General features: G+C 35.4%; 1 protein-coding gene across 1 annotated transcript; it reads left to right on the plus strand.

Moving 5' to 3' along the window:
* The first annotated feature begins 573 nt into the window (after window positions 1–573).
* Window positions 574–15198, plus strand: LOC106072748 (tyramine beta-hydroxylase-like). Its single transcript, XM_056006559.1, has 12 exons — window positions 574–720; window positions 2726–2912; window positions 3454–3586; window positions 4200–4334; window positions 5657–5842; window positions 5992–6155; window positions 6412–6488; window positions 10281–10447; window positions 12577–12676; window positions 14031–14222; window positions 14611–14815; window positions 15052–15198. The coding sequence occupies exons 1-12, from the start codon at window positions 698–700 to the stop codon at window positions 15160–15162; spliced, it is 1680 nt and encodes a 559-aa protein (XP_055862534.1). The 5' UTR covers window positions 574–697; the 3' UTR covers window positions 15163–15198.
* Window positions 15199–15438: the final 240 nt, after the last annotated feature.

Raw genomic sequence — 15438 nt, forward strand, 5'->3', positions numbered from 1 at the left:
TTTCCTACACTCAGTTTAATGACCTTGACCCTTTTGACTCTAGTTCAAACTGCCAATGCCTGAAAATAAGGTTTTTGTGACTAAAAGACAAGGAGTTATGGTTTCAATAGACATTTCACTTTTTTAATACTAACAATCTTTAATCTCTTGGAAGGACTTGGTTTTACAGTTGTACATCAGGACGAGAAGAAATATTACCCCAGATACAAAAATTTACTTTTAAGGGTTGATCTCACAGACACACCACGTGTATATTTGAAGAAATAATTGAACTGCTAAGTGATTGTTAACAAAAAATTTCATGTGTCTATTTTTGTGCTAAACGTTTAAAATCGTACCCCTAAGAGCTAACAGTTAAAAAGTGTTGTTTTTTTTTAAATATATTTTTGTGGTTGCCAAAGATCTTACACGCTACAATCATGATTTTAATTTTAAAAGTTGAGATTACGAAGCAGTCAACCTTGAAACTTTTAGTCATGGTAAGTAAAAAACTAAGACAAAAAGCATTTTATTTTGAGAAATAGGATGCTCCCTGACCTGTGGGAATGATATGATAGCGGTTAAAAGTTACATATAACTATCAAAGCGATCTTAACCCTATAAAAGGACATCTAAGTTACCAAGACAGATCACTATTATTATCAATGTGTATTCGATCTACGTTTCTACTCAAACAAATTGTTGAACAGAAATTAAAATGTTGGCAATAATTAATATCCAGTAAGTTGATTTATTTTTGTTAAAACCATACTTTAAAATACGTAAGGCTTTTAAACTAGACTTATAATACATACAAGCGCAGAGGACATCTCATGCACTAAGGAAATCATTTCCTATTTGTATATTGTTTCGTTGCTGATGTTTTAAAAAAATAGCTTTCACTAATTGTATTTTCTATCTGCTATATGTATGTGTGTGTTTCATTCCAAGTATCAACTTCCATGTTTACTGAGTATAAACTTCAATTGGACTAAACATAGATGTCGATGTACATTCTCAGAATGCTTTGATTGTAAAGATGCACGAATTGGCCATTTCGTTTTTTTGTTGTTTTTTTTTTTTTGTTGTTTTTTTTTTACAATTTACTAGTGATGAAAAGAAATAAATGAGAAATAAATGAGTAACTTGGATTGTACTAGCGGTCAGTCGATCTTATAACATGTATATATGCTAGGGCGACACAACGTTTAAGGAAGACAAGGGTTATCAGTCACTTATAAACATTAAGCCACGACCCATGTAGCAGATCATTCTTTGGATGAGGAAACAAAGAATTCAATTAGTACTTATAAACCTGGAAAAGTACAAGATGAAAAAAATAGTTTGCTTGCTAAAGATAGTCTTTGCTAGACAGACTGATGCTGCGACCAAAATTTAGGAATTCCTAGCATCAAAGCATAAAGCATAAAACTTGTGATATTTATACCACACTCTGATAGGAAATTGAAACTTTGATAAAGAATGAAACACTATCGAGCGAGATATCACAAAAAGTCATTTCGTATTTCTTAATAAAACAACATTCGGTTCCAGTGACAAGCATTTTCTGCACTACGAAATTGCAACAGGGGCACTATGGTTAGATTTTTACATTTTTCTATCCAAAGAGTGCAGTCAATCTTGTTGAAAAAAAACAAACAAACATTGAGACACAGTAAATTTTATTTTAAAAAAATAAAAATATTGAGACTTAGTCAATCTTGCTGGGAGAAAAACAACAACATTGAGACACAGTAAATCACTGGGTCAATATTGAGACACAGTAAATCATTGGGTCGATATTGAGACACAGTAAATCATTGGGTCAACATCGAGACACAGTATATCACTGGGTCAATATTGAGACACAGTAAATCATTGGGTCAATATTGAGAGACAGTAAATCATTGGGTCAATATTGAGAGACAGTAAATCATTGGGTCAATATTGAGAGACAGTAAATCATTGGGTCAATATTGAGACACAGTAAATCATTGGCTCAATATTGAGACACAGTAAATCAATGGGTCAATATTGAGACACAGTAAATCATTGGCTCAATAATGAGACACAGTAAATCAATGGGTCAATATTGAGAGACAGTAAATCATTGGCTCAATATTGAGACACAGTAAATCAATGGGTCAATATTGAGAGCAGTAAATGTTGAACAACAATGCAAGACAGTATTGCTGAAGTAGGGTACGTTTGAAAGTATTGTCTCCTGCTCCTCTTTTGTACACAAATCTTTATAGAAACTAATTTTCTTTTTATCAGAAACAGAAACATATCATAGTTCCAGTAATTTGTGGAGTTCTGTTTTACATATTGGCCACCCGTCTTGGAGTCTCCAGATTGAATCCTGACTCGATCTGAGTTTCTTTTGATGAGCGCCTAAAGGCGGCACGGAAACCTTCTTCCTTTATACCATCTCCCCCCCCCCCGGCTGGTCCACAAAAAAGATTGGACCATAATGCACTGAGTGAGCACGTTATCAGCTTACAATGCCCAAGACAAATAAAAATAAGAGAAATATTTGCACTTTGTGTTGGATCAAGATGAACTGCTACTTGGCTTGTTTCTTGTATTCATATGTTATGTTTTTCTCCTTTAGTTGGACTTTGGTTTCTTCGATTGTAAATTCAATGCTTCACCATTATGTGCTTTGTCTTGCTTCTAGATAATAAGTTGACTGATAGAGGTCATGGAAATGTAAAAAAAACAATTTCTTTTTCTTTTACAACAGTTTCCTGATAGTCTTGCTGTTACCTTGCGTGAAGTCCTACCGGATATTTCAGCAGAGTATACCTAATGGAGACGCCGTCCCCCATCCGTGTAAGCCCAACAATCTGTGGGAAGGTGTCGGGCATTTTAACGACCAGGGGACAGGTTTCAGGAACCCTTTTGGTGAAGATTTCGAAAAGGAAGGTAAAGTGAGTATCAGATGAGAAGAGACCTCTGGATTCAATGTCAACAGTCTTTCATACGATTCTGTAGTTTCTAGACTTGTCGAGTTTATAGAGAGCATGGGCACAGACATAGGAAAAGTAGATTTGTGAGTTTAAAGTTGTGAGTTAAAGTAAACTGGAGAGTTAAAGTAAAATGGAGAGTTAAAGTAAAGTTGTGAGTTAAAGTAAAGTTGAGAGTTAAAGTAAACTGGAGAGTTAAAGTAAAGTTGTGAGTTAAAGTAAAGTTGAGAGTTAAAGTAAACTGGAGAGTTAAAGTAAAGTTGAGAGTTAAAGTAAAGTTGAGAGTTAAAGTAAATAGCTACGTCACTGTCTCAAATGCCGGTAACAGTATACCTTGAAAGTAGTCGGTAATTCAAACTTGGTATTTAAGTATTAAGTGAGCTGCCTTTCCAGCTTCTGCGTTTATTTCATTTGAAACAAGTATATCTATCATCTATGTATCTATCTATCCATTTATCTATCTATTTATCTATCAATCATGCAAGTCTCTTCTCTATCTAAGCAGATGTGGACGGAAGCCTTGTGTCGTAAAGACTCCGATGGCGATGGACTGACCAACGGTCAAGAACTCGGAGATCCAGACTGTGTCTGGAAAGAGAACACATTGCCTAGCAGACTCAACGGGTTAAGTCACCCAGGTAAACCGAAGAATTGACACATTTAATAATGTAAATATTTTAGTTATAATGTGTGTGTGTGGTGTGGAGACATTGTCAAAGCATTATGAACTCTAGTGTGAATCTAAGACACATGTTGTTAGTTGAAACCAAAAGAAAAAGCAACAAAACTCTTATTTACATATCCTCATGCATGTTATCCATATTTTAAATGGAATAAAAATTACTTCCCTTAAAAATTAAAATAGTTTACATGTTCACGAATACGTCACTGAATGAATGTTTCAAAAATAATGCTCAGCAAATGTATCAATAAGTTTAATATTTTCTTTTTGTCGCTAACAAATTGCCCATCCCTTAGATATTTTTTGATAACTTATTATGTAAAACTAACCAAGAATAGAATGAGTCATTTCTTCGTTGTGTGATGGATTTTTTTTAAATTAATTAATTTTAATTATGTTTGTTTAGAAAACCTGCTTTTATGTATATCTCTTATGCAACATAAGAAGACCTTTTTTTAAATTCTGCTACGGACTATTATAGTATGTACAGACTGCCAAAATACCAGTTTGTGTTTATAGTTTCTAGATTTTCTATTATGTAGCACTTCTGATAATTTTAAGTTTTTCAGGTGTGTGTGATCCGTGGGACTCTCCGGATTGTTTCTCTAAGAATCTCTCTCACCCAAGATTTCACACTCAGGAGGAATGGCTAAAGGAAATGTGTAAACCAAAGGAGTTTATTTGTCCTGGCCTTAACACGTCGGGTGAGAACTAAGAGTTATTTACCTTGTGTACACTGTATTAGCCAAACATGTGTTTCTATGTGGAACAACTGACTATTTAGTACTCTGAACAAACGAGTACAATCAGTGACTTTTGAAGTGCTTTTATTAGGTATCCCATCACATTAGGCACTTCTTAAAAGTCTTAGAAATCGACAATTAATAAAAAAAAAATTAGTTGGAATGATCGTAACGAAAAAATGGAATAATAATAATGAAACAAGATTACAAAGAGAGTTTGTGTGATATTCGGCCACCATCGGATTCGCCAAGGAGAAGGAATAATCAAATCAAAGTCCCCAAAAAATGTTTCATATATATTTTGAAGAAAAAAGCCTTAGGTCGATTATAAATGTGCCCATATCTTGTGTAGTGTTCAGCTTTCTCAAGTCTAAATGCTGTCCTTGTAATATCGCAATGAAACAAAAACAGACTTAAAGACTAGTACAACAAATGAATGTTCAGTAACGTTGCGCACACAGTCTTCTACATCTAGAGCTCAAGGGACAATCATTGGAATATCTACTAGAGCGTGGTCGAGAGGCCAAGTACGCTTGAACGTGGCTTGACTTGGCTACCTATGAATGGGGCTCAAGGTTCGACACCCGACTCGATCTGAGTTGTGTTTACTGAGCGCCTAAAGGCAGTACGGACACATTCGTCCAGATACCCACTCACCCCCCCCCACACACACTGGTTCACAAATGAGATTGGACCAAAGTGCTCTGAGCGCTATATAAAAGCCATAACCTATTTATATTTTTATTTTCATATATATATATCCAGAGATCTCTTAAACTGTCGTATTGATCCGCATGAAATTTCGAACACATGTTCTTTTACTTCTAGGCGCTTGTTAAGAACCGATTTTGACAGATTTGCAACCTGACCACTGCAAATAGCGAAAAAAACAACAACAACAAGCTTTCTATCAAACTGTGAATCTTTGATACGCAATCATCGAAATGAGAGAGACTACAAAGCGAAGAACCGTCTGTCTGATTGTATATTGCTGGGTATGACCGTAGAACAAATTGACAAGGGAGACTTCACAAATCTAAGACAAATTGTCATTTTTTTATTTATTTTTTAAAGAGATCAACATTGATACATAGGATAAAGCCCGTTAACAGTTTGAGTGACTGGCCGTCTCCTTGTAACCTTATAGACACCGAGGATTTTCCTCTTGCTCTTTCATTTCATGTTTAATAATTTCCCCACTATCTAGGCTCTTAATGGTCTCCTATATGGTAGTTGTATTCACAAAGACATTAGACATTATTCTCGGCCTCATCCTTATTCAGACATACAGACAGCCAATTTTACAGTCAGTCTTGGAACCAAGGTACCTGCAAAGGAAACTACATACATGTGTCAGATTTTTGACTTTGAGAAAATGGCAGTAGCAGACGACTATCACGTAGTGGCCGTGGAGCCTGTGCTGGACAACAAATACGTCATCCATCACATGGTACTTTTTGGCTGTAGAGGTAGCTACAACTTTGCAATATTTCTATAAGTCATTTCACAGGTGTTAGACTAAGGTAGAGAGATCAAAGGCTTAACAATTATGTATTTTAAAAGCATATCAACTAAATGCTAAATATTGTATTAAAACATGAACACACTTATATTCTAGACAACCAGGTGGCGATTGCAGGTCCATTTGAGTGCGGAATGGTCCCCTCCGACTTCTGTACTCACGTCATCAGCATCTGGACAGTGGGTCTAGCAGGCGACTGCTTCCATCCCCAGGCTGGAATCACCATTGGAACCAAAGGCTTTAAGAGAATAGCTGTACAGGTAAACACATAATTATCATAAGTTTTGTATACACATTACATCATAAAATACATTTAATGTACTATATATGAAATACCTCTTTTTTATACTTTGCTATTGTTTAACTTATCAGAATACGTCATGGAAATTTAAGAGCCTATGTTTAGCCTTTAATCATGTGTAGTTCATATCCTTGCGCCAGTTTGTTGAACATTTACTAAACATTGACATATAACTTCAAATAGTTTGATAATATTCTTTGACACATTTTATTCAGCTCCATTGGAATAATCCAGACAGCAGGTCAGACTGGACTGACAGTTCCGGTATGAAGGCATACTTCACCAACAAAAAGTAGGAGCTTTCTCTTATGTTGCAAGTTCTAGTTGTATTTACAAATGGAATATCAACTTCCTCGGTCTGGTAGACAATTCTTAAATGAACTTGATACAATTATTTGTTGTACCTAACAAAGTATGAATCGATTAACAAATGAATTAATTAGTTACTTAGTTCCCCTATCAGACCTTACGATCTATAAGGCTGATGGTGTTAAGGTCATCTGTTTCTTGGCCAACGGTTAACGAGCAGGGTGTCTTGTGGCCAGTACAAAAACCAACCTCCTTTTCTTTACCAAACGGAAGTCAGATATCACTTAGAGTTGGGTGGACTCAGGGGCGCTCCAAAAATCCCGAAATTCAAAATCCCAGTATTCGCCGAGATTCGAAGACAGGACAACAGGTTCGGAAGCCAATCGGTCTAACCACTCAGCCGATTGGTAATTAAATATTTTGGTATCGAATAAGGGAAATAAATACTACTACGTGCGTAATTCCAAACATCTGGAAAACTTCAGAAATCATACCAGTGCCTAAGAAACCAAAAATAGATTGCTTAAATGATTTCCGCCCAGTAGCACTAACACCTATTGTTATGAAATGTTTTGAAAAATATATCCTTAAACAACTTGTAGCAAAAGTCAATAACAGCCTAGACCCTCACCAATTTGCATACAAAGCAGCTAGAGGAACTGAGGATGCCATTCTATTGCTTTTGGACCAGCTTTATAAGCATCTCGATATACCCAAAACATATGTCTTCGTAGATTTCTCCTCGGCTTTCAATACCATACAGCCACATCTAATGATAAACAAACTGAGTAACTTAAATGTAAGCCCTTACTTGCAAGCATGGGTTCTAAACTTTTTAACCCAACGGCCCCAGTATGTTAAAGTCAACAACACCAAATCGTCAACTTGAGTACTATGTACGGATGCTCCACAAGGTTGTGTACTTTCTCCTGTACTATACACTCTTTACACTAATGACATTAGAAGCATCTATGACTCAGTTAAACTCATTAAATTCGCTGATGATACTGCCATAGTCGGTCTTATTTCAGGAGACGAAACTCAGTATCGAAGCTCGATAGAAGAGTTTACAAACTGGTGCACCGACAACTTTCTAGAACTGAATGTAACAAAAACTAAAGAACTTATAATAGATTTTAGAAAGAAAAAACAAACTATACGTGAACTGCTAATAAACACTACATCTATAGAACAAGTAAAGGCATATAAATATCTAGGCGTTATCATCAACAACAAGCTTTCATGGGAAGACCACCTTGGAACTCTGACAAAGAAAACAGCCCAGCGACTCTTTTTTCTATACAAACTCAACAGTTTGAAATTAAACAAGAAGATCCTTGAGACATTTTACGGCGCGACTGTACAAAATCTGCTAACATACGGAATAAGTTGTTGGCAATGCAACGCCTCATCTAAACTGTTGCAACGTCTAGAAAACATCATTTAAAAAGCATCAAAAATTACACTCACAACATTACCACATTTAAAGGAACTTTTTGAACAAACGTGCCTAAGAAAAATCGAAAAAATCTTTAAAGACAACGGCCACCCGATCCATCAGAACTACGCCAGGTCGTCGCGAAGTGGGCGACTGCTGTCAATCAAAACAAGAACGGAGAGGTACAAAAACTCGTTCGTACCTCACTCGGTCAGACTCTATCACCGCCACTCATTGATCAGGGAACATGAAATGCACCAAGATACCTGTGTGTAGTCGCTGAATGAACTCTTTATGTTGTCTGTTGTATTTATGTGTATTTTTCTGTTGTGTTGTCTTTATATGAGAAACGAGTCCTTGTAATCACAACAAATTTCCGTAAGGATCAATAAAGCAGTCTTAGTCTTATTTAGAGATGTAGCTGTTATGTGGAGTTATTTCCCTTACTATGTTCTATTGACGTTTTTTTCTCCCACTTCAAATTTCTTGGTTAAGTTTAAATTATGCAAAATTATTCATAGTTGATGACAATACAGGAATGAAAATAATAGCTATTTAGTTAATTTTGTTCGTATAGAAAAAAAGAGCTTATTACAGCAGTATTAAGATATATTGCAGTGATTTTACTGCTCTTTCCTTTGGGTACGTTTTTTTAAACATTTCTTTTTAATTTTGCTTGTTTGTTATGATGATAGATAGTTCAATAAATAGATGAATGCTAGAATAAACAAGGTTACAAAGACAGTTTTTCCACACAAACTCAAAATCTGCCCCCGAAGTGGTCCACCCAGGCAGGCTTCAATATTTTCAGAAAGAACATCCAAAATGAAATTATATCAAAGACAAATGAGAGATAAGAATAGAGAAAGAAGGTTGACAGATCTTGTGTAGTGCCCCAACGGTCCAGCAGATTAAAGGATAAGTGTAAGTGAATGTAAAGTTAGACGTGAGCCTGGCCTAACTAGTTCCCCTTTCAGACCTTGTGGTCTATAGGGCAGATGATGTAAAGATCATCTGTTTTTGTGGCCTACGGTTAACGAGGGTGTCATGTAGCCAGCACAACTACCAACCGCCTTTACTTTTCCCCAACTTATGTGGACTCAGAGGCGCCCAAAGATTCCAAAGTTGAAAATCCCAGTCGTTACCGCTCAGCTACCGCGCCTATCCTGGCCTAACTGAAGTCTTATAATTGATTTAATTGTTTTGAAAAGGCTTAATCTCTTATTCGAATGCCAAAACATTTACGCATTAAAATAAATAAAAGTTTACAAGATTAGTATTCGTTTTAATTTAGGTCTAACTTATAATGCGCATTAATTAGCTTTTTCTCTTTAAAAAACTGCTTGCATAACTGATTTTAAAAATTAGATTTTTTGCTTTCAGAAAAAAAAAGTTGCCGTTGCATCAGAACTTTGAATGGTCTAAAATATTGTGATGTCGGATTTTCAACATCTTTTCTAGTTTACGAGATCTAAACGGGACGGTTATAAAGACATTTTGCACAAAACTAATAGCGTCTTTTCCCTTTTCGGGGGCCGCTAAAAATTAGATTTTGAATGCTAGAATAAATGAGGATTTAAACACGCAAAAGATAAAATCTTTAAAAAATAATAAAATATAATGTAATATAATAAAAAATAAAATGTTGTTTTTTTATCAAAACTTATCAAATGGAAAAATATCCCCATTGAATCAATAATGTAGAAGTTTTTTTCCTTATTAAATATTTAAAAAAAATTTTAGTTAATTTTAATTAATTGTCTAATTAGTTAATTTTTTCATTGATTCATATTTTGTTAGATACAATAAAATAATTATTTAAAGTTACAATTATCAAGGGGGATGAAACCCTACCTATTTAGCTGTATCTTTGAATTCTGAAGGGCTAATATCCATTATTGGTTTCAAATAAAATAATTATTGACTAGTATGTAATTGACTAATTAATATTTTTTTATTGATTCAATTCTTGATTATGCCAACGAATAATTTTGCAAAATTTCTAATTGATCCCAGAATGAGTGATGTATAAAAAACGTTTTCAAAATGTTTACCAGACAGACAGATAGATAGATAGACAGACAGATAGAGTGAGTTAATATAATACAAAAAAGAGGAACTCTGAATTAAACTCTGTAACTGTGTAAGTGTTCTTTCAATACATTGAGGAGTGTCTGTGTTCCAATACGTATGGAAGTATCCGGTAGCAAGAATGGGGGGGGGGGCATGAAACGAGGTCATTCAATTGAAGAATGGAAGTTTAAGTAGCTAGGTAGCTAGTTAAGCCTCTTGTTTTAAAGAACGCTTACCTGACAAGGTGTATCTATGATCCCTCAGGAGGCCTTATGAAGCAGGATTCTACATCACAGGCCATGAGCATTTCGTCTTGCCTCCCCTGCAGACCTCTGTTACATTCACATCGACCTGCACTTCTGCCTGTACCAGCAAGACCATTAGGAAACCATTCAACATCACACTCGCTTGGAATCATATGCATTATGCAGGTCAGTTGTTTTAAATAAGTTTTTCTCATTTACTAAATAAGAGTAACATCAAACGTAAGTCATCCCATGTATAGGGAAATCACTTGCGTGTTGGAAATGATAGTGTGCATGCATTATGTCCGAGTCAAGATTTTTAGTACCAAGCAGTGCAAAACTTTCTATTACACACTTTGTTCTAATGGATGACCAACCTATTCTAGTGCTAACATTGGTACCTGTATGTTCTTATGGATGACCAACCTATTCTAGTGCTAACATTGGTACCTGTATGTACTAATGGATGACCAACCTATTCTAGTGCTAACATTGGTACCTGTATGTTCTAATGGATGACCAACCTATTCTAGTGCTAACATTGGTACCTGTATGTTCTAATGGATGACCAACCTATTCTAGTGCTAACATTGGTACCTGTATGTACTAATGGATGACCAACCTATTCTAGTGCTAACATTGGTACCTGTATGTTCTAATGGATGACCAACCTATTCTAGTGCTAACATTGGTACCTGTATGTTCTAATGGATGACCAACCTATTCTAGTGCTAACATTGGTACCTGTATGTTTTAATGGATGACCAACCTATTCTAGTGCTAAAATTGGTACCTGTATGTACTAATGGATGACCAACCTATTCTAGTGCTAACATTGGTACCTGTATGTTCTAATGGATGACCAACCTATTCTAGTGCTAACATTGGTACCTGTATGTTCTAATGGATGACCAACCTATTCTAGTGCTAACATTGGTACCTGTATGTACTAATGGATGACCAACCTATTCTAGTGCTAACATTGGTACCTGTATGTACTAATGGATGACCAACCTATTCTAGTGCTAACATTGGTACCTGTATGTACTAATGGATGACCAACCTATTCTAGTGCTAACATTGGTACCTGTATGTACTAATGGATGACCAACCTATTCTAGTGCTAACATTGGTACCTGTATGTTCTAATGGATGACCAACCTATTCTAGTGCTAACATTGGTACCTGTATGTTCTAATGGATGACCAACCTATTCTAGTGCTAACATTGGTACCTGTATGTACTAATGGATGACCAACCTATTCTAGTGCTAACATTGGTACCTGTATGTACTAATGGATGACCAACCTATTCTAGTGCTAACATTGGTACCTGTATGTTCTAATGGATGACCAACCTATTCTAGTGCTAACATTGGTACCTGTATGTTCTAATGGATGACCAACCTATTCTAGTGCTAACATTGGTACCTGTATGTACTAATGGATGACCAACCTATTCTAGTGCTAACATTGGTACCTGTATGTTCTAATGGATGACCAACCTATTCTAGTGCTAACATTGGTACCTGTATGTTCTAATGGATGACCAACCTATTCTAGTGCTAACATTGGTACCTGTATGTTCTAATGGATGACCAACCTATTCTAGTGCTAACATTGGTACCTGTATGTTCTAATGGATGACCAACCTATTCTAGTGCTAACATTGGTACCTGTATGTTCTAATGGATGACCAACCTATTCTAGTGCTAACATTGGTACCTGTATGTTCTAATGGATGACCAACCTATTCTAGTGCTAACATTGGTACCTGTATGTTCTAATGGATGACCAACCTATTCTAGTGCTAACATTGGTACCTGTATGTTCTAATGGATGACCAACCTATTCTAGTGCTAACATTGGTACCTGTATGTTCTAATGGATGACCAACCTATTCTAGTGCTAACATTGGTACCTGTATGTTCTAATGGATGACCAACCTATTCTAGTGCTAACATTGGTACCTGTATGTACTGAGGTGTTTCGCTTTCTTTAATACGGCAAGCTCTCAGTAAAGTTCATCAAATGATCTTCATGAGATTCAGATCTAGAAAGTCGTTCCGCAAAAGTAGATTTAATACATTTTTATTGTATATCTCTCAATGAATCTCTTTGTTTCTCTTGTATTTCTATTGTTTCTATTGTATTTCTAATGTTTCTCTTGTATTTCTATTGTTTCTCTTGTATTTCTATTGTTTCTATTGTATTTCTAATGTTTCTCTTGTATTTCTAATGTTTCTTTTGTATTTCTATTGTTTCTCTTGTATGAATGCACAGTGTAACGAATGTCTCTCTATTTCTGTGTTGAAGGTAAACAAATGTCCGTGCAAATAGTCAGAAATAAAACAGAGACCTTCTATTTAAGCAATGACATTTTCTACAGCTACGACAGCCCCCAAGTTCAGTTGTAGTAAGTACACTAACATGACATGTCATGACATTTCTTTTTCTTTTTACCTTTATCTACGTTATCAAATAAAACATTAAGGACACTTGAAAACGAGACTGTCTTTTCTAATAGTATAACTTATAGAAGACAAGATTGAGTGTATGACTTTATTTCATCAGTCTACATCAGTACATCTAAAGGTGGAGCTTTAAGTTTCGTTAGAAGCAGTGAATTTTTTTTTTACATTATCTCAACCTATATGTCGGATAGAGTTAAAAGTTCTGTCGACGCTCAATTGTCAAGTTATTTCTGACTCCAGTAAAACCTTTGTTCAATGCCCAGCGTCATACGTTGTCCAGTGGTGAAATGATTGGGGCTTGAGGTCGAAAACATTAAAATATCTGAACACTCAAATTTGAGACTCAAATCGTGATGAAGTATGTCACATCTATTGTAAAAATAGTTGGATGTCAACTTTTGTGCTTGCTGGTATCAGAGAAAGCATTCTAAAGTGTTTCAATTGCATAACAAATATAGATCTATGATGCTTAGAGACAAGCCTGTTTTTGTTTTTTAAAGTTTGATTCGTTGTCCTCCAAAGCTTCAAATTCGCTCATTGTCTGAGATTTAGTTCTATTCCATGTTCATAATGTTTACATTTACATTATCTAGGGCTTACATTTTTAAATTGTCTCCTGGAATATCTATATGGAATCGGTTAAGAAGATGTCGAAACACGATGGCGAGATTTAATTTGACTGACCAAGTGACTTACTGAACACTGACCGACAGTGAATCAACTTCAATCAAATCTGGTTTAATTTATTTTCTTATTTACAGTAATAGAGTGTATGTCTGTAGGATAGATCTCAACTAAAACGTTTAAAGGTGCAGCATATTTATATGAATACAGGAAAACGTCGTTTATACGGAACGTCAAATATCCGGACTGCCTTTAGTTTTACAGTACTGTATCAGCTAGGTGCACTGGGTGGTGTTGCTGATGTGCAGTGAAAGATCATCGATTATGATTATGTCTCACATCAATGGTAGGCTACTACGTATAACACTGTAGGAGTTTTTTTTTTTTTTTTTGTTAAATGGACGTTTATAATATTTCGCATTCGGTTATTTGATTATCAAGATAGACCCCACTTCCAATTAATCCGGATAATAGACGTTCTACTGTATTTGATATCAGCTTGTGAGAGAAGGTCTGATCATATCATAGTCAAGATTTGAATGACATTCTCTACAGAAACAGGGAACTCTGTCTAGTCCTCATGTGGCAACTATGTTTATTTCTTAAAGAGAACTTTTTTATTGACTTCACACACAAAACTTGGTACCTAATGCTCATGTGTAATGTATTCAGTACAGACAATCCTGTTCAGATTTTCCCTGGAGATGAAATCATCACAAAGTGTACCTTCACGACAGCCAGAAGAAACCGGTCAACATTTTGGGGAGAGGCCACAATGGACGAAATGTGCTACGGATTTCTGATCTACTTTCCAAAAGAAAATGTGCAGAACTCTGTTTGCTTCACCTCGGGTCCTGATGTAAGGTACAGTTTTAATAGATTTAACAAACTCTTGCTTCACCTCGGGTCCTGATGTAAGGTACAGTTTTAATAGATTTAACAAACTCTGTATGCTTCCCCTCGGGTCCTGATGTTAGGTACAGTTTTAATAGGCTTAACACAAATTAGGTTTAATCAAAGTTTTATGTTTATGCAAAGTTGAATTTCTTTTATGATATTGATAAAAAAAATGATTTATCAGTTTTAAATTTCTTCTCTTATTCTTCTAAATAGAGACGCTAGTGTTTTAGATTGATGGAAACGAGATGTTTGTATCATTTTCTTATGTATCTAAATTTCGTTACTAGAAAAAACAATAATTGTGCCAACATTTCTTGAACACAATCATTGGTTATTGCTCTTCTTATTCCAGCACTTGTGACACTGCCACTTATCAAGGATGCACAGACTTGACAAACTTTAAAAATCCTGATTGGCTCAACGCTACTTCCGCTTATCAAGACTTGGTAAAAAACTGTCGACCTTTCACCCCTTGTCTTCAGGAGTGCGTCGATACAATAGTCTCCCTAAAGAGAACAGATCCTTGCTTCAAGGATGATCTGTTTGACTTTATCAAGGTGATATTTGTTTTTTTGTGACAAAAGAAATCTCAAATGTAAAGATAAACATTATTGATGCAACAGCAGTCGTTTGAAGGTTTATTTTTTTTTAGAAATGTTATTGACTAAGAAAAGGAGTTGTTGTTTTTTTTATTGTTTTTTTAAATTTTGTTTTCAATGATGCAAGCATATTTTCAAACTTAAATTATCAACTACACAATGAAGATATTTATGTTTTGTTATTGCTCCTTCAGACTGAAATGCTGGCCAAGACTCCTGAAGGATTAGACTTGATGGCTAGATTCAGCTCATGTGAGAGACACGTTTACCAGACGTTAAACACAGTATCCCAAACGCGAGCTTGATATGACTAAATACATTCACTACATTGTACTAACAAATGGACACGTTTATTTATTATTGTTTTTGTGTTTTGTGCACGTCTTTATTGTTATGGTTTTAATTGAACATAGGTGTCTCTAGTTATAGGAACACCAGCAGCACTCACCGGCTACGCCCGTTGATTTATTCCCAGGCTTTATCTTGTTGACGATCACCATAACATCTTTTTTTTTTTTTTCTTTCTTTTTTTTAAATTTTAATAAACTGGCCACATGCTAACAATCCCACGTACATACTTT

Source organism: Biomphalaria glabrata, chromosome 12 (assembly GCF_947242115.1).
Source record: "Biomphalaria glabrata chromosome 12, xgBioGlab47.1, whole genome shotgun sequence".
NCBI classification, from domain to species: Eukaryota; Metazoa; Mollusca; class Gastropoda; family Planorbidae; genus Biomphalaria; species Biomphalaria glabrata.